The sequence below is a fragment of the Gopherus evgoodei genome, chromosome 7 (genome assembly GCF_007399415.2).
Source record: "Gopherus evgoodei ecotype Sinaloan lineage chromosome 7, rGopEvg1_v1.p, whole genome shotgun sequence".
In the NCBI taxonomy this organism is placed as follows: domain Eukaryota; kingdom Metazoa; phylum Chordata; order Testudines; family Testudinidae; genus Gopherus; species Gopherus evgoodei.
In genome coordinates, this window is record NC_044328.1 from 16,792,900 (window position 1) to 16,819,921 (window position 27,022).

General features: G+C 41.5%; 1 protein-coding gene across 2 annotated transcripts in view; it reads right to left on the reverse strand.

The window, feature by feature from the left end:
* The window catches only part of CACUL1 (CDK2 associated cullin domain 1), a 76,913-nt gene that overhangs the window by 28,024 nt on the left and 21,867 nt on the right, over window positions 1-27,022 (reverse strand). Inside the window, exons 4-5 of one of the 2 annotated variants that reach the window (XM_030569591.1) lie at window positions 18,776-18,871; window positions 1,089-1,191 (exon numbers count right to left, since the gene is read on the reverse strand). In XM_030569591.1, coding sequence (XP_030425451.1) covers window positions 1,089-1,191; window positions 18,776-18,871 — 199 coding nt within the window. The remainder of the gene's footprint in view (window positions 1-1,088; window positions 1,192-18,775; window positions 18,872-27,022) is intronic. The other variant, XM_030569593.1, reaches the window with a different exon arrangement.

Sequence of the window (27,022 nt, forward strand, 5' to 3'; positions counted from 1 at the left end):
ACCCTAATAATATCTAGGAGGATGTGAGTATTTCTGTAGTTATAACCACTGATGTTCTCTGTATGTATAAATATCTTCTTTCTGCGTGTTCCATTCTGTGCATCCGAAGAAGTGAGCTGTAGCCCACAAAAGCTTATGCTGAAATAAATTTGTTAGTCTCTAAGGTGCCACAAGTATTCCTGTTCTTTTTGCGGATACAGACTAACATGGCTGCTAGTCTGAAACCTGGAAATATCTAGGAATTGTATATGCTGACATTCATTACTTTGTCGGTAACTTTAATAAAAATGGATAAAAGATAGTGGATTGTGATTATGTGTTATTTGCCTATGGTTTCATGTGTTCCTATGAGCTCTAGATCTAAAACAAACCAAGATAACTCTGTTAAACTTGAGACTGTAGCCACCATTATACCCCAATGGTGTAATATAACATCACTAAAATTAACTTTAAATGAAAATGAAGGCTACACTAGCCACTACTTTGTCCATCCCCCAACTTTTTCTTAAATCGGAGGGGTGGGAAGGGAGAGAGGGTGTACAGCAAGAGGAGCACCATGTTTCACATCTGGGCACCTGATTCCACCAACCACACCAGTCACATTTTACTTAGCATTTTGATATTGAAACTAGAAAAGACCATAGGCAGTTGGACAATAAAATATTTCCTCGTAATCGTAAGGTGGACATCTTTGGTATGAAGTACTTGGACAACAGCGACATCTACACAAAATGATGTTTGTGAAAGCGTAATTGTTGTTTTGCCATTAATATGCCTCATTCTTTTTCTCCTAAAACATTACTAAATTTATAGCTTTATAAATAACCAACCTTATTACACTGCATTTTTACTGGGAAACCAACTCCCCCCCCCCACACACAGTATGGCACCCTTTCCCCTATCTTTAAATCTTGTTTTAATTACTGTTCTTGGAATCTGTATTTAAATCCTCTAGTTCTTTGCCATTTTGTTCCTACATATTCTGCTTTTTCTCCTAAAACCTACACTTGAAAATATTATAATTTCCCAGAATTGTGACAGAATCTGATTGCCCCCCATTTTAAGTAAAGTCCAATAAATTTACTTACGCATTAGGCTGTAAATGTGCTTTTCTGCAACATGTTCCGTAAACAGCTTTATAAGGTCATCTTTTAAGTCTCTGTTAAGCTTGGTTTCTATGTAAAATTTATTCTGGAAAACAATACAGACAGTGGTTTTTATATTTTACTTTACAATAGCAGACTAAGCAAATATACTTTACCACCAAATGGAGTACAAATTTAAAAATTGTAATAATGCTATTGTTTCATATTACACAAAACAGTCCTGATTCTACAAACATGCAACATGCTTAAAGTTAAGCACATGAGTAGTACCACTGAAGCCAATGAGACATCCTTAAAGTTAAGCATATTCATGATTGCAAAATACATTTTATTTTAATGATAGTTTTGAACAGATTACAATACCAAAACAAGTGTGGATATCATGTTTATAGCAATGATGTGTTTATTAAAGGCATCAAAATGTTTAAGATGTGATTTATTATCTGCAAAATTCTACACACCTACTTGTTTCTGAAGGATGGGAGTGAGGTGTGTGTGTTGGGGGCGGGGGAGGGTGCGCGCATGTGTAAAAAACATCTGAAGTGTTTTTCATCAGCTTCATGGCAAGGGAATGTTAACAGATTTTGTGCCAGCACTGGTAGTTTCATGAGGATTATACAAGTCTTCATTAAAGATTGCCAAATAGTTTATGAACAAAATTGATTGACTTTGAAATTATGATCTGATTGGAAAGGTCCTGCAGATTTGTTTTTGGTTTAGTCTTTTTTGTAAACTGTTTTTAATTCACTATTCCAAGAGAAAACCACCACTGCACAACCATTATTTACACTTAACTTTACAATATTTTTGCTTTGCTGTCAAAGAGGCAGTCAACAAGCACCAATAAACACATCCTATTCCCAGTAGGAGTTTAAACCAACCATAGTAGACAGTGTAAGAACATTCAGTACAGTACATGCCAAAACAGAAGCCATGTTCTTCCCAGTAGTACCAGGGATGAAAGGAAATGTGAAATACTACAGCAGAATACACTTGCCATTCTCTAATCATAATCTGCAATACATTAAATAGACCAGAAACAGATCTCTTTTGCACTATCAGATTTTGAAGCACCAATTTTGTTTAGTAATTTATGTTAACAGCAGTGCTAAATTTGAAATGAATTTAGGAAAGAAAATTGAAATATTAAAGTGTTTGTTTTGATTTAAATTACCACATAATTATGCGTTTTAATGCAGCTTGGTTCCTTGCTCAAACAATGCTGGTAAAGTCTCCAAAAATGACTAAATCCAACTGATTTTGATAAAGGCAACAAACATTTATAACCTGGAACAAATGCAAGGGAACATCGACACCAGCCTTTACAAATGTAGAACGTACCTGGAGCTACATGGCAATAACATAAGAACGGCCATACCGGGTCAGACCAAAGATCCATCTAGCCCAGTATCTGTCTACTGACAGTGGCCAATGCCAGGTGCTCCAGAGGGAGTGAAGCTAACAGGCAATGATCAAGTGATCTCTCTCCTGCCATCCATCTCCATCCTCTGATGAACAGAGGCTAGGGACAACCATTCTTTACCCTTCCTGGCTATTTATGGACTTAGCCACCATGAATTTATCCAGTTCCCTTTTAAACATTGTTATAGTCCCAGCCTTCACAACCTCCTCAGGTAAGGGGTTCCACAAGTTGACTGTGCGCTGTGTGAAGAAGAACTTCCTTTTATTTGTTTTAAACCTGCTATCTATTAATTTCATTTGGTGACCCCTAGTTCTTGTATTATGGGAATAAGTAAATAACTTTTCCTTATCCACTTTCTCTACATCACTCATGATTTTATATACCTCTATCATATCCCCCTTAGTCTCCTCTTTTCCAAGCTGAAGAGGCCTAACCTCTTTAATCTTTCCTCGTATGGGACCCTCTCCAAACCCCTAATCATTTTAGTTGCCCTTCTCTGAACCTTTTCTAGTGCTAGAATATCTTTTTTGAGGTGAGGAGACCACATCTGTACACAGTATTTGAGATGTGAGCGTACCATGGATTTATATAAGGGCAATAATATATTCTCAGTCTTATTCTCTATCCCCTTTTTAATGATTCCTAACATCTTGTTTGCTTTTTTGACCGCCTCTGCACACTGCGTGGACATCTTCAGAGAACTATCCACGATGACACCAAGATCTTTTTCCTGACTCGTTGTAGCTAAATTAGCTTTCATCATATTGTATGTATAGTTGGGGTTATTTTTTTCAATGTGCATTACTTTACATTTATCCACATTAAATTTCATTTGCCATTTTGTTGCCCAATCACTTAGTTTTGTGAGATCTTTTTGAAGTTCTTCACAATCTGCTTTGGTCTTAACTATCTTGAGTAGTTTAGTATCATCTGCAAACTTTGCCACCTCACTGTTTATCCTTTTCTCCAGATCATTTATGAATAAATTGAATAGGATTGGTCCTAGGACTGACCCTTGGGGAACACCACTAGTTACCCCTCTCCATTCTGAGAATTTACCATTATTTCCTACCCTTAGTTCCCTGTCTTGTAGCCAGTTCTCAATCCATGAAAGGACCTTCCCTTTTATCTCATGACAGCTTAATTTACGTAAGAGCCTTTGGTGAGGGACCTTGTCAAAGGCTTTCTGGAAATCTAAGTACACTATGTCCACTGGATCCCCCTTGTCCACATGTTTGAACTAACACAAGGTGAAACAAGTCTAGTCACTGATGCAAGGGGGAGGAGAGAGGTTTGAATTCTACTGGGAGCAATATTTTTGAATTTAGTAGCTTTCCCCTTCAACTCTGACCATGTCCCCTGTGTCATGGCTACCGCCCACAAAAATTGGGGGAAAAGGATGTTAATATGTAACTAGCAAAAGGTAAAATCCTAGTGATGACAAGGCAGTTTACAGGTCAAGATCAACACCTGGGATCTAGTATTTTGAGCTGTTTACACACATTAAAATTACAACCTGCTTTTACTTCATTAGGATTTTACCATGAGTTAGGCAATGTGATAAGAACATACCTCTCCTCCTAATGAAGGCCCAGCCACAGAGCAAGAGGCAGAAAAGGATGGGATAAGAGTTATATTTACACAGAACCCAGAGTCAGGGAATTAGGAGAGGTGGGGCAGGATGTGGGGCAAAGGGTGAGGTGTCCTGCCCTCCTTCTCCAGCAGCAGTAGCTGGGGACACCATGAGGAAGAGGCCTGGACAAGAGCAGCACCGCTGCCCTTGACTCACTGCAAGATGAAGAGAAGAAGCCTCTCTCTTCCCTTTTGCCATAGACATAGAGGCATAATTTTTACCTTGAATGATTTCAAAAAAAATTGGAGGAAAGGAGCAAGTAAAAATGCACTCAAGGTGTGCATCAATGGATGAGTCATATGGTTTTGTTTATATAGAGCAGATAAAAAGTGGGGGGCAGTGAGGAGGAATGTGGGGGTAGCAGTTCCATACCTCTAATCATTTTTAGAATAATATATGGAGATATACCTACCTCATAGAGCTGGAAGGGACCTTGAAAGGTCACCAAGTCTAGCCCCCTGCCTTAACTAGCAGGACTGAGTACTGATTTTGCCCCAGATCCTTAAGTGGCCCGCTCAAGGACTGAACTCACAACCCTGGGTTTAGCAGGCCAATGCTCAAACCACTGAGCTATCCCTCCCCCATTTCTGTGGCCCTTCTCTGCGCCTTTTCCAAATTCTGCATCTGAATCAGACTGCTTTATTTTAAAAGGAGGTGCTGATACATAAGCGTTTTCTTTTCTTAGGGTGGGGGAGAAGGGAATACACATGAAGATCTAAGAAAAAAAATCTACAAAACAAAATTTGAATATGGCCCAGCTCAGGAATGGCAAGATATATGACCGTCATCAAACAAGGAAGCTTTGTACCCAAAATGATGCAGGACAGGGAAAATCCAAAGCAGGAAAGTAAAAGCTAAACAGTAACTTAGGTTCATACTATACATATGGAGCTTTCTAAGCATTAGTTTGTTCCCGTTTTAAGTTACAAGTAACTTCTTTTAAACACTGGCCACTGGGAGTGGCCCCAGTCCTACAATCTGATCCATGCAAGTGGACCCTTCTATCCATGCAGAGTCTGCATAGGTATCAAAGAGTGTATAAACTCCACAGGCAGGAATTTAGAAAATCTAGAAGACCAATAGTTACAGTTCAACGAGTTTAGAACTTCTGCAAAAATACTTGCAAACTGTAAGCTTTGTAAACAAATTTGTGTGGTGCAACTGATGCGCTGAATTCCATTATCAATATGGCTATTTATACTTCCAAGAGACCATATGATAGGGTTGGTTGTTTTAGTTTTTTTGTTTGTGTGGTTCCCCCCGCCACATGATTACAAGAAGCCATTGTAGGCCTAGAGAATTCGTGCAACCTAAAGAGAGAAATCATCTTCTCCATAATGCACCCAACCTACCAGGCCAACATACAACAAGCCTATGAGCTGGTCAAACTCATAGTACGTTTAAAAAATTACACAAAAGTTGATTTTTTGCTGTCAATACAAAAAGAAAAAAAATCAGTCTTTCTGTTTTGAAGACACAAGCGAGGTAGAAAAATAGCAAACGCCTCTCAATTTAATTGCATTGCTTTTCTTGTCTTTCTAAATTTGATCATAAGTGTGATACCAGCAGCAAAAGCAACAACTACTAAATTCTGTATGAAAATAAGTCATTAAAGTTGCACTTAGCTCTTTCCACTTTCAGTTAACATTTCAATGAGCCTGGACATAGTCTATTCAAAAAGAATGTTCTAAACTTACCATATATATGAAAAGAGGCACAATGCTCTACAATGCTCCCAGATATTGTCCACTGAGCTATCCCTCCCCCATTTCTGTGGCCCTTCTCTGCGCCTTTTCCAAATTCTAATATCTTTTTTGAGATGGAGCAACCAGAATTGCTTGCAATTTAAGGTGTGGCCATGCCATGGATTTATATATTGGCATTATGATATTTTTTGTCTTCTTATCTATCCCCTTCCAAATGGTTTCTAACATTGGTAGCTTTTTTGACTGCTGCTGCACATTGAGCAGATGTTTTCAGAGAGCTATTCATGATGACTCCAAGATCTCTTTATTGAATAGTAACATCTAATTTAGATCCCTTCCTTTTGTATGTATAGTTAGGATTATGTTTTCCAATGTGCGTTACTTTGCAGCTATCAACGTTGAATTTCATCTGCCATTTTGTCACCCATTCATCACATTTAGTGAGATCCCTTTGTAATTCTTCAGTTAGCTTTGGACTTAACTATCTAATTAATTCTGTGTCACTGGCAAACTTTACCACCTCACTGTTCACCTCCATTTCCAGATCATTTATGACTATGTTGAACACCACAGGTCCCAGTGTGTTTTCTATCTTTTAGGAAGTTACTCATCTATCAGAAGACCTTCCTTCTTTTCCCATGACTGTTTAGTTTGCTGAAAAACCTTTGGTTAGGGAATTTGTCACAGGCTTTCTGAAAGGCCAAGTACAGTATATTTACTGGATCAGCCTTGTCCACATCCTTATTGACTCCCTCAGAGAATACCAACAGATTGGTGAGGCAAGATTTCCCTTTACAAAACCCATGTTGACTCTTCCCCAACATATTGTGTTCATCTGTGTCAGTAGTTTTCAACTTGAGGTCCACAGACTATGTCTAAGGGATCTGCAAAAGGTGACTATGAAAATCAAGTTTCAGATCCCAGAAAAAGCATTCTGTTTTTCTGATCAAAAGTATGTGAATAACCGTAACAATACTTGTGGGTTTTGACCTATAGATGTTACCATAAAAGCCCACAGTTTAGTGACCTTTTGCATGTCAAATGCTGTCCCGAGCACATGCAACGTTTACAGCTGAATTCTGTTCAGTCGGTTTTCAGTCCAAGACACCTATGGTAGGAGTCCATGGACCACAGGTTGAATTTCCAAAGGGGTCCGCACCTCTATTTGAAATTTTTTAGGGGTTCACAACTGAAAAAAGTTTGAAAACTATTGATCTACATGTCTGATAATTCTGTTCTTAACTATAGTTTCAAACAATTTGCCTGAAACTGCAGTTAGGCTTATTGGCCTGTAATTGCCAGGATCTCCTCTTGAGCCCTTTTTAAAAATTGACAATACATTACCTATCATCCAGTCATCTGGTACAGAAGCTGATTTAAGCAATAGGTTACACACCACAGTTAGTAGCTCTGCAATTCATATCTGAGTTCCTTCAAAACCCTTGGGTGAGCACTACCTGGTCCTAGTGATTTACTACTGTTTATCAATTTGTTCCAAAACCTCCTCTACTGATGCTTCAATCTGTGACTGTTCCTCAAATTTGTTACCTAAAATGGTTGGGTGTGTGAATCTTTCTCACATCCTCTGCAGTGAAGACCTATGCAAAGAATTAATTTAACTTCTCTGCAATGGCCTTCTCTTCCCTGAATGCTCCTTTAGCTCTTCTATCATCCAATCACCCTACTGACTCTTTGGTAGGCTTCCTGTTTCTGATGTATTCAAAAAAATATGTGCTGTTAGTTTTGGTGTCCTTAGTTAATTGTTCTTCAAAATTCTTTCTTGGCTTCCCTTCTTATACTTTACACTTGACTTGCCAGAGATTATGCTCCTTTCTATTTGCCTCAGTAGGATCCGACTTCCAATTTTTAAAGGATGCTTTTTGCCTCTAAATGCGTCTTTTACTCTGCTGTTCAGCCACAGTGGCATTTTTCTGGTCCTCTTACTGCACGAAGACACTGCATTTGATTTGGACTATAAATTATGTTCTACAGTTTTCCTAAGGAAAACACTCAGAATTTCTCTATAGTTACTGGCATTTTCATTCTTTTTAATTAGATTAGCAATGAAAAGAGATCACTACTTTTTTATACTTCATAAAAAGGTGTTATAACTTTAATCTGATCCCATTATTTTTATAATTTTAGTAAGTGTCACAATTAGTTTTGAAAAATGATGCAGTGTTATTAAATAGTTCCAGTAATGTCTGTTACAATCAAGGTGGTTTAGTACCATCAAGGTATTTATCAAATCTATAACTTCAGAGAGATGATTTGGCACATCCCATACAACATTCCTAAATACATTAATTAATAGTGCAAACTGGTGGAATTAATATTAGTCATGGCATTACAGTGCAGAAACTATGCATAAATTAGATTCAAATGTACCCTTTGCTGAACTGTAAAAGAGTTTGGTGCATTCGCATTCTAACAAGTGTGCCCTTTGTCTGACTTTATCTCCTTGTTCCCTGAAATTCCCCGATAAATATTCTTATGCAGCCAATGATGCAACACATAGTGTTACATTGCAAATATCATTAATGTCAGATTTACCGTCTTTTTCGTCAGCTGACTAGAACCAGTTAAAGTGATTTGTCACTACAGAGCCTCCCTCCCATGCCAACTCAGGCAGCTGATATCAGACAGCCAGAAACCAGCACAGGAGTAACTAATTTTTGAGACTATTTTGGGGTGAGACACCTACCTGAGAAAAGAACAGATTTGACTGGGCCAGTGGGGGAGAGATAGTCAAAGGATTCTAATAAGTCTGTCTCTGCCAAAATTAAACAAATTAGACAGACAACATGCTCTCTCGCTCTTTGGGAAGTGGTGGAAATCCCACTAAAGTTTTGTAACTGGAAAAGCAACAGAGAATATAGTGGGGCGTAGGGAATACTGCTGAAACAACAAGGGAAAAAGATTGGATGGTTTACAGGGCTTTGGTATCTCTAATTTCCATAATGCTGTGACAGAAAACATTACTTTATGTACACTGTCATACAGGCAATATTACAGAGTATAAATGACCTATCTGTTTACATGGAAATGCTGTTTACATGCTATATCCATTTTCTGTTTCTCACAAATGTAGCTATCCTGTAAGTGATAAATATTTCAGTACAGAAAGGGCAAGGAGGAGGGTTTTCTCCCCCCAACCCTCTTTATGGAGAGACTGGCAGATTTTTTGTAAAAGATAACTCCAATTAAAATGCCAAATGTGAACCTGGGTTAGTGCTACTAAGGTGAACCAGGGAATGTGAAAGAAAAGCACTTTTACTACCATCCACGCAATATATTCTCCATCCAGTGAGCATCAAGGTATGTGAAGAATTGCAGTGGTGATGAAATTCAGCAGTCAAAACCAGAAGGGCCCACACATTTATTTAGACTGACTTCATGACATGAGATGTAACAGGGTTTCAAATGCTGGGACTCAGCCATGATATAATTTGGACAAATCCATGTAAGAAAGGAATAATCAAATTCTAGACAAAAATAGGTGAATATTCCAAAGTGATCAATTTAATGGAGTAATAGGAAATGTTTTGTTTGTTTAACTTGAATTCCACAGTTTGTCTCACAGCATATTGTGGAGTAAACACTTAGTAAGCATCCAGAAAGTGAATCATATTTTTATTTGGATTTATTAAAAAAAGATGCACCTAAGTCCTAGGTGCCCTGGATAATTATTTAAGGCTGGGATTTTCAAAGGAGCCAAAAGAGTTCAGATGTAGGTTGCTGCTGGCTAGATCTTTGCTTAGTTGTGCAAGAAGGCTGGGATTTCAGAGGATTCTAAATCCACTGAATGTCAGTGGAAGATAAGGGCTTAGCTCCTTTAAGATCCTTAGAAAAGCCCAGGTTAAAAGCACACCTAAACAAAGAGTAAACCAGGAGCAACCTAAAAGACAGCTTTTAGCAAAAGGAAGAAATGAGAATTCCCTGTCTTGCAACAATCCCTTCTCCAGAAATCCACCACCACCACCTCACAAAAATGAGCCTTACAGCATATGCTGGTCAACACACTAACAACATACTTCCTACATTTTCAATCCTCCCATACATGTCATGGGACCTGATCCTGTACCACTGGAGTCAATCGGAGTTTTGCTATTGACTTCAGTGGGTACACACATTCAAACCACAGCAAAATACACTGTTTGGCAGTACTGGGGAAACAAGGGAGAGGGGAGGCTGAGACAAGCCAAGGAGTTCAGGAACAAAAACACGTTCAAGATGTACCACAGATTTGTCAGGAAACAAGGTTGTTTGACTTCTTGGAGTTTTTTTTTTTTTAAAATATGAATATTGTTATCATTTCAAAATACACTACTTGACTGCAACTTGACAATACAGAAAAGGCAGTTCATGGTCATAATTAAATTTTTCAATGCACTAACCACTTAGCTGAACAGCTAGTTCTGGAACAACATATTTTCCAACTGTTTTGCTACATGTATTTAAAGACTATAAGAGTGTACAGTTAAGTGTGTTTGTTACCTGCATCTGAATCAGACTGCTTTATTTTAAAAGGGGGTGCTGATACATACGCGTTTTCTTTTCTTAGGGTGGGGGAGAAGGGAACACACATCAAGTTCTAAGAAAAAAAATCTACAAAACAAAATTTGAATATGGCCCAGCTCAGGAATGGCAAGTTATATGACCGTCATCAAACAAGGAAGCTTTGTACCCAAAATGATGTAGGACAGGGAAAATCCAAAGCAGGAAAGTAAAAGCTAAAAAGTAACTTAGGTTAATACTATACATATGGAGCTTTCTAAGCATTAGTTTGTTCCCTTTTTAAGTTACAAGTAACTTCTTTTAAACACTGGCCACTGGGAGTGGCCCCAGTCCTACAATCTAATCCATGCAAGTGGATCCTTCCATCCATGCAGAGTCCCACTGACGTCACTGGAGTTCTGCCTGGTGCTAGAACATTCCCACACAGATCAGATTGCAGAATCAGGGCCCATGATGCAAATATTTGAAGAAAATCATATCTAGGAAGCAAAGCTATGTCATTTTATGCATGGGGCCCTATCAAATTCACGGCCATGAAAAAGCATCACAGACCGTGCAATCTGGTCTTTTGTGTGCTTTTACCCATACTTTATAGATTTCACGAGGGAGACCAGCATTTCTCAAATTGAGGCTCCTGAGCCAAAAAGAGAGTTGCAGGAATGGGTCACAAGGTTATTTTAGGGGGGTTGCAGTATTACCACCCTTACTTCTGTGCTGCTGCCAGCGGCAGCGCTGCCTTCAGAACTGGGATCCCAGCCAGCAGCCACCACTTTCCAGCTGCCCAGCTCTGAAGGCAGCACCGCTGCCACCAGCAGCAGCACAGAAGTAAGGATAGCAGTACTCCACATCAACTTTGTGACACCCCCCACGCAGCTCCTTTTTTGGGCCAGGATCCCTACAATTATAATACTGTGAAATTTCAGATTTAAATAGCTGAAATCATAAAAATTATTATTTTTAAAATCCTATGACCGTGAAATTGACCAAAATGGATATTGAATTTGATATTGCTGAGCCTTGAATCCTTCCTCCATGGAGAGGAAAGGCCAGGGGGACTTCCTGAAGGCATTCGTCCTGTCCAGGTAGAAGGCCTGACATCCAGGGTATGCAGCATAGCCTCTCTTTTGTCTTGGTGAAGCTTAGGGTAGAAGATTGGAAGGTGAATCAACTGATTCATGTGAAAATGAGAAGTTACCTTGGCTTTGAATCTTGGGTGCAGTCTGAGCGTAACTTTGTCCAGAAAAAATACTGTGTAGGGAGGATGTGCCATCAGAACTGCTCTCTCTCCTATTTTCCTGGTCAAGGTAATCGCTACCAGGAAGGCCGTTGTCACTGATAAGTACATTAGTGAACAGATGGCCATGGGTTTGAAGGGGGGCCTAGTCAGTCCTTTCACTGCAAGGTTCAGGTTCCATGTGGGGATAGGAAGTCGAGGCTGAAGGAAGAGGTTTATTATACACTTGAGGAAGCTTTTTGTAGTTGGGTGTGACAGCACTGAGTATCCCTCTAAAAGTAGGTGAAACGCTTAATAGCCACTAGACTAGGTGGACCCTCAGAGAGCTGACATAGTCCAGACTGTTTTAGGGCTAAAAAATAATAATGGAATCATAGAATATGACGGTTGGAAGGGAATTCAGGAGTTCATCTAATCCAACCCCCTGCTCAAAGCAGGACCAATCCCCAGATGGATTTTTGCCCCAGATCCCTAAGTGGCCCCCTCAAGGACTGAACTCACAACCCTGGATTTTGCAGGCTAATGCTCAAACTACTGAGCTATTCCTCCCCCATCATCTAAAATATGTGGAAGAGCCACGGATGCTGGGGAGATCTGTTGGAACCTGGACCAAATCTGAAACTTCGCCCACTTCTGCAGGTAAGTACATCATGCCGAGGACATTCTACTGTGTAACATAACCTCTTGTATCTCCCTTGAACAGGAGCTTTTAGGTGTTGGAACCAAGCAGGAGTCATGTCTTGAGGTGGAGAATTCCTCAGTTGGAATGCAGGGTATATTCTTTGTTCTATGAGAAGAGGTGCGGAATGGCCGGGAGAGAGACTGGTGAGCACGTCGTGAGCTGACACACGTAAGGGTACCAGGTCTGACTCGGTCAACTAGGCACAATCAGAATGACACGAGCTCCATCCCTTTTTATTTTCAGCATGACCATCGACAGCAGGGGAAATGGAGTGCTGTCCCATCCCCGCTCTAGAGCAGTAGTGTGGACATGTCTTGTTCAGGTGAGTGGCAAACAGGTGTGTAGACTATATCCCCCCCATCACCTGCACTGGCTGTGAAGTACTGTCGGGTGTATCTCCCACTCATGGTCGTGTGGGAATTTGCAACTGAGACTGCCACTATCAAGTTTTGTGTATCCAGAAGGTACGCTGCAGACACTGTAATGTTGTGGGAGATGTACCAATTCCATAAGCTCATCACTGTTGTGTATAGTGAGAGCTATCTAGGTCCCCTGCCAACTGACGTAGTACATAAAGATCCTTAAAGACAACATGGCTTGTGTGTGTTCCTGTGACCAGCGGAAGAAAATGGGTGCAGGTTTTCCTGACCGCTATCTGCTCATTGATGTGGAGGGATATCTCTGAAGGCGACCATTTGCCTTGCATTGTGAGGCTGTTTAGGTGCGTGGCCCACCCTATGAGTGAAGCGCTGGTGATGAGGAGTAATGGCGGTGATGTTTGTGAGAAGGGGATCCCTTTGCAAACATTGTCAGGGTCCTTTCACCAGTTCACGGAGTTTTTGATCCTGGTGGGTAATAACAGGGATTTGTCCAGTCTGTCCTTGTTTGGTCTGTAAACTGAGCTGAACCACATTTGGAGACATCAAATGTGAAGCCTGGAATGTGGTATGACTGCCCTCCCCGCTCTCCATACACCCTATGAGTTGGAAGCAGATCTGGTTGGTATTTGTGGGCTGCTTTGAGCAGTGTCTATGAGTACGACGAGTCAAGATGGCCCCTACATATTTCAGGCTTTGCACTGGAGTGAGGATTGTCTTCTGGATGTTGATCTGTAGGCCCAGTTCTGCAAAGTGTATTGTAGCTTTGGTGACGGGGAGAGCTTCTCAAAGAGGCTGGGCTCTCAGGAGACAATAGTCCAAGGAGAGGTAGATCAGTATCCCTTGAGAATGTAAATGAGCGGCCACCACTGATAACCTTGGAGAATACTCTGTGGACTGATGGGGAGGTATTGGTAGCGGTTGTGATCCAGAGTGAACCCGAGGAATTGTTTCTGAGCTGGTAGGATTGAGATATGAAAATAGGTGTCCTGTAGGTCTAGGGATATCTAGGTCTCCTTGTACCTGTCATTGCTAAAGCGACCATCTTGAATTTTTGAGCCTTGACAAACTTGTTGAGAGCTCTGAGGACTAGTATGGGTCTCAAACCTTCCTTCCTTTTGGGTATTAGGAAATAATGAGCATAGAACTCCTTGCCTCATAGATGTTAGGTACTGGTTCTATGGCTCCTAACCGGAGGGGGAGATCTATCTCCTGCCATAGTAAACTCTTGTGAGAAGGGTCCCTGAAGGAGAATGGGGAAGGGTGTTGTGGAGAGGAATGGGGAGGTAAAAATGGATGGAGTACCCAGTTAGAATAATCTCTAGGATCCATTGGTCCAATGTTATGCATTCCTAGGCTGGAATGCTGCCAATTAGTGGCACTAGAACAATGGTCAGCTGTGTCAGTCGGGGGGAGTGGTCTAACGGTGCCTCAACCTGCCCGTCAAAAGTAGTGCTTAGACATAGAGGGCTAGGATGAAGATTAGGAGCCAGGTGGTTTGCGATTAGGGAATTTCCCTTTCTTTCTTTGTGACTCGTAGTGGCAGTGAAGTTGGTACTGAGATGCCTGTGGTCTATGCGAGGACAGGGGTAACGCTGGAGTCTTTCAGGATGTGACGGGAGATGTCAGTCTTCCTGGCAAAGAGCTTCATGCCTTCAAAGGAAAGGCCCTCACATGTGGACTGTACCTCTTTTGGAAAGCTCAATAAATGGAGCCATGACACTTGTCGCATCACCAGAGCCATGGAGACGGATCTAGCTGCCATGTTGGCTGCATCGAGGGCAGATTGCAGTGGTGGACTTTAAGGTCAGAAGGGATCATTATGATTGTCTAGTCTGACCTCCTCCACAACGCAGGCCACAGAATCTCACCAACCCACTCCTGTCATAAACCCCTAACCTATGTCTGAGCTATTGAAGTCCTCAAATCATGGTTTAAAGACTTCAAGGTGCAGAGAATCCTCCAGCAAGTGGCCCGTGCCCCACACTGCAGAGGAAGACAAAAAAAAAAAACCCAGGGCCTCTGTCAATCTGCCCTGGAGAAAATTTCTTCCTGACCCCAAATATGGCAATCAGCTAAACCCTGAGTATGTGGGCAAGTGATGTCTTTGTCACTAATTGGCCCTCCTGGATAATGGCCTTGAATGAGTCACAATGAGCTTCTGGCATCTTTTCAATAAAGTCATTCCATTTTGAGTAATTTATGTAATCGTATTTCGTCATGAGGGCCTGGTAGTTGGCAATACAAAACTGTAGAGTGGCTGAGGAGTATGCTTTTCTAATGAACAGATTAAGGCACTTCCAATCCTTTGCATATAGAGAAGTTCTTGACTGGTGTTGTCGAACATGGGAGTTCATGGTATGATGGAGTTGAGTGGTGGATGGGAGAATAGGAATAACAGCTTCCTTAGTGGGCACATAGTATTTTTTTGTCCACTCGCTTGCAGGTTGGGCCACTAATGCCAGGGTGTGCCACACAGTCCCTTGTCAGGTCTAAAATGGCCTGAATCGGGAAGGTGATCTTTGGGGAGGCAGAAGAATGGAGTATCAAGGAGCTGATGGTGGGTATCCTTGACTTCCTTCAATGGAATCTAGAAAGCATCAGCCACCCTCTTTGTCAACTCCTGAAGGGACAAAAGTAGTCTGCGAAAGATTGTGGAGAAGGCATAACGGCTTTGTCTGAAGAAATGGAGGATATGGTCTCTAGTATCACATCCTCTTCAGTTCTGGCTTCCTGTTCCTTTAAGTCTTGAAACAATTCCGAAGTCCTGGATAGTGTGGCCAAGGGACTGTGCCTCAAGGGTTCTTGAGCGAGGCTTGAAGCTCGAGAGGCATGCTAGCAGCATGCCACCCAAGTGTCCCAATATGGCCATTGGGGTGGTGGTGGCATAGAACCTAGTGGTGGCACCCATGGATAGCCATACCAGGATGGTGGTGTTGGAACCATCTGTGGATATATCCTTGGGCTCTCTTGATAGTGAGCACCATATGGTGCTTGGGAGGAGTACTGCAACACTACCTCCTCAGGCTCACTGTTTGAACACTCGCTAGAGAACAGACGAGCATGGCATGGGAGTGGGGATACTTCCAAGACTCTGCTAAGCATGAGTGCAGAGCTCTCGGTACTGAGAGGAGGGGACTCTGGTGCATCCATGATGTGGATGTATCTTGATGAATGGCGGAGTTCCCCTGGTACCGATCATGCCAATGGTGGTAGTGGTGCCAGGGGGGACAGAGATCTTTTCTGCACCAGTCGCTTGGCTGCCTGGCGAGCCATCACTGGCAGTATTGATGCAGGCTGGGAGCGTCTTTTTAGAACAGTGCTTACTCCTGTCTTTCAGTGCCGATGACTCAGTGCCCATGCCCATTGGGTCCGTCAGCAGTACCAGTTGCTGTCGGTTTCCATGAGCCATGGGTGCCGGACTGAGATGGCACCAGTGCCAAAGATACTGAGTGAGATGGTAATCACTTGCAGCTATCTCGGCGCTCACTATGGGGACTTCCTGCTCTCCTCTTAGATGATTTGTGAGAGGGGTCCACAGCCCTTAGATGTAGAAGGCTGTGGGGAAGACTCAGGTCTACCAGGAAACTGGGGTCGGAGAGCTGCCTCCATGAAGATAATCTTCTGGCAAAGTTCTCTGTCTTTGCAGGATCTTGGCCAGAGTTGTTGGCAAAGTCAACACTTTTGTTGTATGTGACCTTCCCTGAGGCAGTGAATGCACTGAGAATGCTTACTGCGACTGGAATCACCTCTTTACAAGTGAGGCAACTCTTAAAGCCCAGCAAACTGGGCATATCCCGTTGGGGGAAAAGGGTCCCCCAATGGGGGAGAAAAGGCCAAAAGAAAAAAAAAGTTGTCTTTTTTTTTTTTAAGGATAAAATAAAAATAGAAAAACAACTAGTAACTATAGGTATGTGAATTAAGATGATAGTCTTAATGGACTACTAATGGCTTCATCTCTAGGCAGGGACAATTGAGAAGGAACTGAGGAGGGTTAGGCCACGCATGCTGGCTAGCCTCATGGCACAGCACGAGGAGAGACAATGTATGTGCGGGCACAATGGACACTGCTATTGAAGTTCTCAGATTAGCAGTGCAGGGATGCAGGCACACCTTCAGTGGAACACCCATAAGGACACTACTTGAAGAAGAATCTATATTTTTCTTTTTAAAACAGAGTTAAAAGCAGATTCTGTTATCATCTGCCTGTTTACTGCTTACATAGCCCTCATGTATAGTGTCTAATCAGTAAGTTCTGACAGTTTGATTTACAATCACAGTTTCTTATTTGTTGTCATCATTTTCAGACACTGTTAACTGTACTCTTAAAAACTCTCTATCAAGAAACTAACAGAATTAAAAAAGTTTCCCCTCACACCAGGCTGAAATAACATTGTTATGACTGCTATATAAAAAGACAAAAGATGGGATGGGGAAACCTATGCAATCAGAACCTGTGATTAAATAAAAAAAAGTTATTATAATACTGAATAAGAGAATACAATTACTGCAATGCCCAAATGTAATCCGCTAAAGAGAGCTTTTACCAGGATTTTACACGATAAACCTACCTCCTGGTGACAAAAGCATGTACTTGAACATTAAGAACATATTATTTTAGATATGGGCTCTAAATCATGAATAAAGGACAACTCAAAGCATATACAGATAATGCAACTGATTCTTACATAGCATGCAGAAAGCAAGCACTGCACGCTCCTGAAGAGAGCCAATTCATCACAACAAAGATGAGTAAATAAAGAGGTACAGCTATCTCTGCCTAGTTCTTCATATCCCATCTCAAGGGACTGAACTGACTCATCCCTTCACCAGCAAGTAGATCTCTGGGGAATCTAGGGTAGGAGGTTGTTGGTGGGGGGTTGGGGTTTTTTTTTGAGTGGGGGGCACACAATGGGTTGGTACAAGAGATTAAGCTGGGCAAAATAGACAGTGCTAGCTCCCGAGGAGAGGACTGGAGAATCCTCACTTCCTCATCGTGTTCCCTGGCTCTACTATTCACTGGTTTGCGTGGAGGAGACTGAAGAATCCCCATCTCCTTTTATAATTTGCAGGATTATAATAAAGATACAGGAGTAACCCCTTAGCTAAAATTGTGGCAAATGAATTAAGCACATGCGTACACGCACTCCCCCTTCTTCTAACAAAAAATGTTTGCATCTAGGAAAGGGATTTTTTTTAAACAGAGCTTCAGATTAAAAGTATAAGACATTTTTAAAAATATTAACTAACAGTTTCTTGATCTAGATATGAAATATTCCTTCTATTCATATTCTTGAGTGAAGTCCAATGCATAAACTATATTTGATGAGATCACATGCTATTTTTGTTTTTCGTTATTCATTACAAAAATATAAATCTTGGAGCTCCAACAGGTTCCCAGAGAATTATTATAACCTTCTGCATAGGTATCAAAGAGTGTATAAACTCCACAGGCAGGAATTTAGAAAATCTAGAAGACCAATAGTTACAGTTCAATGAGTTTAGAACTTCTGCAAAAATACTTGCAAACTGTAAGCTTTGTAAACAAATTTGTGTGGTGCAACTGATGCGCTGAATTCCATTATCAATATGGCTATTTATACTTCCAAGAAACCATATGATAGGGTTGGTTGTTTTAGTTTTTTTGTTTGTGTGGTTCCCCCCGCTACATGATTACAAGAAGCCATTGTAGGCCTAGAGAATTCGTGCAACCTAAAGAGAGAAATCATCTTCTCCATAATGCACCCAACCTACCAGGCCAACATACAAGCCTATGAGCTGGTCAAACTCATAGTACGTTTAAAAAATTACACAAAAGTTGATTTTTTGCTGTCAATACAAAAAGAAAAAAAATCAGTCTTTCTGCTTTGAAGACACTGGCGAGGCAGAAAAATAGCAAACGCCTCTCAATTTAATTGCATTGCTTTTCTTGTCTTTCTAAATTTGATCATAAGTGTGATACCAGCAGCAAAAGCAACGACTACTAAATTCTGTATGAAAATAAGTCATTAAAGTTGCACTTAGCTCTTTCCACTTTCAGTTAACATCTCAATGTGCATGGACATAGTCTATTCAAAAAGAATGTTCTAAACTTACCATATATATGAAAAGAGGCACAATGCTCTGCAATGCTCCCAGATATTGTCCAAGAGCTATGTTAAATCTTTCAATATACAGATCTGGAGGGCTGGCCTGCAAGAAATGGTAAAAGGGAAGGAGTAATTTTAACACAAAGGAAGACACAAATGTAGGACACCATGAAAGACACTTTCAACTCAAAACTCCCAAAGCTAAAAAGGATGCAACACTTGGTCCAAGAGGGGCAAGTCACATATTAATCTAGAACTCCTATTTCCAATTAGAATTAGAACAACCTCCACCAAGACACCCAGCAAAAACTTAGGGTACGTCCAGATACTCACTGAATCGGTGGGTAGCGATTGGTTTATCAGCGATTGATATATCGTGTCTAGATGAGACGCGATATATCGATCCCCGAACGCATTTCCGTCGACTCCGGAACTCCACCAGGACGAGTGGCGGTAGCGGAGTCGACAGGGGGAGCTGCGGCCGTCGATCCCACATTGTGAGGACGGGAGATAAGTCGAAATAAGATACTTCGACTTCAGCTACACTATTCCCGTAGCTGAAATTGTGTATCTTACATTGACCCCGCCCCTAGTGTAGACCAGGCCTTAGCCTACAACACCCAGTTTCCCACCCAGAAATGCATCATTATTCTGACAAATATGTCCAATTATACCTCCAGCATGGCTGTAAAATAAACCATTATTTAGAACAATCAAGTATGTACATTTAACTAAGCATCCAAACATTCTTTTGAAAGGTTTAGTCTGTCAGGGCTAGATCCTGACAATGAATCTGTATGGGCACTGAAGTGTGCCTGCATAGATCCATTTTTAGGATCTAGCTCAGAAGTGGACAAACTGCGGCCCGCGGGACCCTCCTGCCTGGCCCCTGAGCTCCTGACCCGGGAGGCTGGCCCCCAGCCCCTCCCCTGCTATCCCCCCATACCCACAGCCTCAGCTCGCCTCACCACTGGCGCAACGCTCTGGGCAGCCGGGCAGCGCAAGTGCAGAGCCACAGCCTGACCCAGTGCTCTGGGTGGCGCGATAAGGGGGCAAGGAGTGGGGAATGAGGGGTGGGGTTTGATAGAGGGCAGGGGAATTCTGGGGGTGGTTGGGGCCAGGGGTGTGGATAGGAGTCGGGGCAGTCAGAGGGCGGGGAACAGGGGCGTTGGATGGGGCAGGGGTACCAGGGGGGTCAGTCAGGAATGAGGGGGGGTTGGATGGGGCAGCAGGAGACAGAAGTGGGGGGTCTGGGGGTGGTCAGGGGACAGGGAACAGGGGAGTTGGATGGGGTGGAGTCCCGGAGAGCTGTCAGGGGGCAAGAAGCAGGGGGAGTCGGATAGGAGGCAGGGATCAGGCCACGCCTGGCTGTTTGGGGAGACACAGCCTCCCCTAACTGGCCTTCCATATATTTTTGGAAACCCAATTGCCCGCCCCTGATCTAGCTCTTAGGCCTTATAGTGACATTAAGCCACTGCTCGGCATATAAGGTAGTGTGGAGCCACATTGCCTAAGTGGGAATCCAGGAAGCATTTGTTCCTCAAGAAACTGTGTGTCTGGGTTTTGCTGAGTTTTTCAGTGTGAGGCGTTTCAGACGTTTAGTTGGAGGTGGTGTGAGACATAATGCCTTATGAAGTTTCTAGGGCAGAAGCAACAGCACCACTCTCAAGGGGTTTGCTACTCTCCAAGGCCAGTCAAGTTTGCTATTAAACTTGAACAGGGAACATGCCTTCCCTTGCACCGTCTCCTTCCCACAATGCTAGGAGAAGCAGGTAGTTCTTATGCTGAGAAGAGCATGAGGACTGCAACAGTGGTTGAACCCTGTGCAGTGGCAGAAAGAGATGCACATTTCTCAAGCGGATCTACCACACCGACTCTAGTGCTCACTCAAAATGGTTTGCATTAAATTAATTCCTGCGGTTAGGTGTGCAGTCATTTAGCCACACCTCAAATATTGCCTCATCTTCACATGCCAGAATTCTAACTTCTAAAAAGGTAATTTCACTGTTGCCAGTATTTTCATAAAGAAACACTAATGCTACTTCTAATATGTTCAAAACCAATCATTCCATACATCTCTGGCCTCCGAGTCAACCTCTGCCTCTTCGTCCAAGATTTCTGCCTCCTGGCTCGGTTCACTCTCGAGTGGCATGCAAGCCAACGAAGTATCCTAGGGGCCTTTGCAGTGCAGGTGGGGTCGTCACCGAGTATCGCGTCCAGCTCTTTGTAGAACCGGCAGCTCATGGGCACAGCACTGGAGCGGTGGTTTGCCTCTCGCACCTTGTGGCAGGTGTTCTACAGCTCCTTCACTTTTACCCTACACTGCAATATGTCCCAGTCATAACCCCTTTCTATCATGCATCGTGAAATCTCTCTGTAGGTATCGTAATTCCTATGGCTGGAGTGCAGCTGGGACTGCACAGCCTCCTCTCCTCAGGTGCTGATGGGGTCCAGCAGCTCGGCACTGCTCCAAGCAGGGGATCGCCTGGTGCGTGGAGCAGACATGGCCACCTGGAAAGATGCGCTGAGACCACTGCATGCATCACCAAGCAAACAAGAAGGGGACTTTCAAATTTGCAAAGGAATTTATGGGGTGGGGATGACAGTTGGTCACCTGAGGGCAGGTCACTAGAGTTCAAACCAATGACCAGAGGTGAGAACATGCATTGCGGGACACCTCTCAGAGGTCTATCACAGCGCTGTAATCAACCAGGCCATCTACACTGGCACTGGCTGCGCTCTAGCCCCGGCGCAGAAAGCCGTAAGCCTCTCGTTGGGTTGCGGTTTTTAGAGCTCTGCACCTGCGCTATTTCTGCACACTAAGTGGCTTGGCAGTTTCTACACCTCGGGAGTTCCAGCGCAGAAAGCTGCTTTACTGCATAGAAACCTGCCAGTGTAGACAAGACCTTTGGCAGAGCTCCTCAAAAGGTATTGAGACATCTACCTTCCACTAATTTTAATTGATTTTCAATTACCTTAATGATTAAACTCTTGTTTTCATGGATTGAAAACACTGTTTAGGACAGCGTATGGAGACTTGTTCTAAGGTTGGGGTAGGGACGGAGCATAGACGCTTTGAAAGCAGAAGACATACAACAGCCAAAATTTCATCAGCATAATTCTACGCTATGCCAGGTTTGGCTTCCTAGCACTAGAATTAATTCTGACGATTTTTAGAAATGTATACGGCTCTAACTGAAAAGATAGACGCAATGACCTTTTCATATGAACGTTACCTAGACATACTATTTTGAGATGCTTTTCTTGCACTTTAGAATTTTAAGGTCCCATATTTGCAAAAAAAAAAAAAAAAAAAAAAAAAAGGGATTTTTAACTAAGTTTTATAATTTAATAATCAGTGTCTGACTCCAAACAAACACTAACAATAAATTATTTGGTAGTTTTAAGCATTTAGCTTCTTATTTATATGGCTCTTCGTTAAACTGAGATACTAAATGGAAATTCAAATTAAGATGGATGCATAGAGTGTTTCCAAGTTTGACAGCTAGTTGCTTGACAGACGCATCATGGCTAAAGATGTTTGCACACTTACCACAAGGAAACAATTAACTGCTAGAACACCACACATCTATTTCCATACAGTTTTAAAACCTGGTGCAAGCCGTTAGAACAACGTGATAAAACATTACCAAAAAATTACTAAATAAACCCATTTTGATAAGAAGTAGGGGTGGTTCTCTGTTACAGAGAATCATGATGAAAAGTAAATGACCAACATAACTTCAAGTTAGTGATTTCAAAGTGAGATGTTCATATTTAATAAAATTCTGACTACTAGTTTGAAAAAGGAAAGCGTAACAAATAATTCCCCAACTAGAGCAACTTATGTAAGTGCAATACCAGGAATGATCACGTCTCTCACTGTCACTGTCTAATTAGGCACATCCACATGTGCAATTAATTTTTGCTGTTTTTCACACTGGGAAGATTAATCTCTCAAGCTTCTACAACAGAAATGGATGTGTTGATTTTTTTTTCATGGCCACACCCATTAAAGATTAAGTTTTTCCAACAAAATATCCACTAAAAATTATGAGATTAAATTTAGTTTTTTCAGCTTTTTGGGACTAAGTCCATCAGAAAACTGAACTCAGGGCTGCCAAGCCAAAGGAACCCCACAAGCCCTCTGCCTAGACAGACCGGAAGGAGGTCTCTATTAATGTCTAAAGAATGCCAAATTAGCCATTTTTCAGCTGCCTCATTTCTGAAATTCTGCTCAGCCCACTCACCACACACATGCAATCTGGCTCTTAGGAAAAGGTTCAATAAGCATACTCCATTTTTACTGGGGCACACAGTCAACTTCTCTGCCTATTAGCTGGAGGGAAGGGGGGATAAGACAAAGAAATCCTGGCCCAAAGTCTCTCCACAGATGCAACAGAGAAGACCCGAAAGAGAAGGGCCATTCAACAGACCCACTCACTCCAATAAATGGTGATCAGAGAGGTGAGAACCCCTATGGCAGTGAGCCATCCTGTGCTCAACTCTCTCCTCCCACTACACCAATATTATTTGAATTCTAGTAGCACCCAAAATGTAGGTACTTTCCACAAACAGGATGACAGTCCCTATCTTATAAAGTTTATGATCTATGACAAGTGGCACACACACTACATATTTTAATTAAATATACTTTGGCTTCTGTTTGTGGTTTGGGCTGCTCACCAGCCCACCCTACTATTGATATCCAAGAATACACTCTTTCAAACTAAGCAATATTTTCCTATTCTGTTTCTGTTAACTTTTCAGTGTCACCTAATGAAGTGTTATTCAGCCTTGTAGATTCATTTTACATCCACCCCTTTACACTGTAGTTTCTCCAGCAAAGAATGTATGAAGTGGGAGCCTGGCAATCAATTTGAAACAGAGGAGACGCAAGGCAATGAATACTGACGCAATACATTGTACTTTGTATGTTTTGTAACTTTAACGGGGGTGTAGAAGCGGCTGTGATCCATTAACGTTAAGAAAAAAAGTTAATTGGTCTTTTTTTTAAGTTTGCAAGTGGTATAGCAGTATTCATTCTAGACAGAACTGCTGCCTGTGTCAAAATTAAAATACAGCCCTCTGCAAAGTCTAAACTACTTTGCAACTAAACTTATTTGGATTCTACTGCCATCTACGGTACAAGTTATAAATCTCAAATTTCAGAGTGGTAGCTGTGTTAGTCTGTACCAGCAAAAACAACAAGGAGTCCTTGTGGCACCTTAGAGATTAACACATTTTGGGGGGCATAAGCTTTCGTGGGCTAGCAACCACTTCATCAATCTCAAATTGATAACCAGGAGTAATACTGGACATTAGGAAAGCTAAAGATTCTAAGTTTATAAACACCATTTCCTCTTGCATTTTTAGGGCTCTTTTCAATCCCTCTGAAATCATTAAGCCTTTCTATTGACTTCAATGGACGGTGAACTGGCCCCTTAATGCAGTATTCAAAAGAATATGTACATGGGACAAATATTCTCTAGTCTAGAAGGAATTGTGTCAAGTAAAAGCATCTCTGTGATAAACCCACTACAGATAGAGCATAGGTTTTAATAAGACTAGAAACCAGCAAAACTAAAAAGCCTGTCCAGAGATATCAAATGCTCAAGCATTATGTTCAGATATTTGACAGCTTTACAACCTTTTTTTGTTCAGTGTTCCCAATAGGAAATTTCAACGTGAGGATGACTAGTTTGTTCTGGCATACTGGTTATACACAGATGCTCTCTAATGCAGCTGTTACACAACTGCTGCTAACTGCTCTGCTTGCTGAGATGACATTTTGCAAGCCTGCCATTTCAATTATCACCCACTCTCTTGCCACAAAATTATACTATTACCACCTTGTACAAGGCCCCATCTTCTGTATCTATCCCTAATAAATCCCATCAGTTAGGCAAGTGTTTGTCTGCTCAGCTACAGTACTGTAGAATAGTTGCCGTGCTGTGGGCCATCTATGCACTGAAATACTACGTCTTAAGAATTTTTAAGTGCTAGAGAGTAATAGGTAGTTTCCAGACTACAATCTGTCCTGCTCCAACTTAAATGACACATAGTCCTTTAAAAACTTTAAATATCCCCCTTTTATAGAAAAAATAAATGTGTTATCTTCAGTCAGGCATGGAAAAAAATGTTCCAACCACAGTAGATTGGTGTGATAGGCTTCACTACACCTAAGTTCATCATATCAAAGTTGCCTTGCTCTCTTGGGTTTGCTTCATTTAAAAGATGTTCAGAATACCTTCTCCATTTATCTTTATGCAACTACCATCAGCCAACATCACACCAGTTTCATCTTTGACGAACCTCACTTCCTTTATATCTTTAGCCCTTTGTCCAATGCTTGTGTCAAGTCTTTGTTCCTAGTCTTGTGTAAAGTTCTTCGAATATATTTGCTTTTGCAACTACTTTCCTGACCAATTTCTTTACATCCTTGTATTCCTCCAGGTCTTATTTGCTCCTACTCATTTGCCAGAGTCTGCTATAGCTGGTTCCAAGCCAAATTGAAAAAGAGGAGGGTTGGTGCCAGACTGGCAGCCGGCAACAAAAATGCCAAAAACTGATACTACGCCTTTACCTCAATATAACGCTGTCCTCGAGAGCCAAAAAACCTTATCGTGTTATAGGTCAAACCGTGTTATATTGAACTTGCTTTGATCTACCGGAGTGCGCAGCCTTCCCCCGAGCACTGCTTTACCGTGTTATATCCAAATTCATGTTATATCGGGTCACGTTATATCGAGGTAGAGGTTTACTTTAAAACTTAACCATCTTGCTTAGTATTTTAGAACAATGTTTACATGCTATGCAGCAGCTACAAATACCCCCAACCATGTCTCCCTTTATAAATTCCACACCAATTCCTGTCCCACTCACACATCTGGTACCTGTTACTAGATACAATTTCACGCTTTGATCTGCACTCTGAGACAAACAAGCCCTCATTAAAATTAGCAGAGGTTTTTTCATTTATTTCAATAGGTGTTCAAGTGGACCTTTTATGATGAGTCTGCTCTGGACCCAGTACTCCACTGATACCCACCTACAGTTGAGTTGTACACAGTCTAACTTGCTTTGTGAAACTGTCATTTGGAGTAAACCAAGCTCCAGTGCAGATTACAGCAAGCAAAACTGAAGGAGAGGCAGCTGAAATTGGCTGATGCAGGCAAAAATCTTTGTACAATGCTACTAGCTTACTATGCTAAGATTGGGAACCCACGACAGTTGTATAGCACAAAATCCTCTGCTTACTAAAGCCACTTTCAAGGTCCAATCCTGGAAGCCTTCTGTGAGCAAAGCTCTCATGAATTCAGTGTGAGTTCACCTGCAGAGAACTTGTACAATCAGACCCACAGTGCAAATTGTTTAACATCACCTCAAGTTGTGAGTGTTAGAATCCTTTCACACACACTCCATCATTTTACAGTGTGAAAGCTTTTATGTATGAGTTGAACTACAGGTAACCATTCCACAACAGGGAGTTCTATCCACTGAAGTTAAAGCTAGAACTATATTTATGAATACGAAATTCCATAATCTTGAGATTTAAACAGCAATAATTTTTAATTATTTGTATAGCATTAATGGTGTGCTAGAGGTTTCCCAGACAGGTTCAGAGATAGATACCTGACAAATAATCTAACATTTAAGGCCTGTTCTAAATAGAGTTGCAGTGGTTTAAACTGAACATCTTTTTAAAAAGTGAATTTAGTTAAACCTTGTGCAAATTCCTGTATGGACATTCTTAAAACCAATTTAAAGCTGGATAACATTGTTTCAGTTTAAGTCAGCTCCTTAATATATGAAACTAAACCAAAATAAGAAGACACTGACAATGATTTATGTTACGTTAAGCCAGATTTTTTTCAGTTAAATAAGAGAGTTTAGGGTAAGCAGCAGAAATGTCACTCCCCAAGAGTCAGTTTTGTAATTAAATACTTTGGAAAGTACAGAAATAGCTGGAAAAACACAAAACTGTTGTCCTAACAAGAAACCAAGATGCTCAGTTTTATTTTGTAATACATCTTTAAACTGGTTCTTGATCACTTAGTGAACGTATAGTTCTACATTAGAGAGTATAAAGAGAGATTTTGAAAACATGCAAGTATAAACTGGTGGAGTTTAACTGTGAAAATAAGAAGGCATGATTAAAATACCAAAATGTCCCACCTCCCTCGTTATGAGTACATAAAAAAATGAATTGTTTTAGCAAGAGAATTTACCATTCTCCAAAATGCCAGTGTGC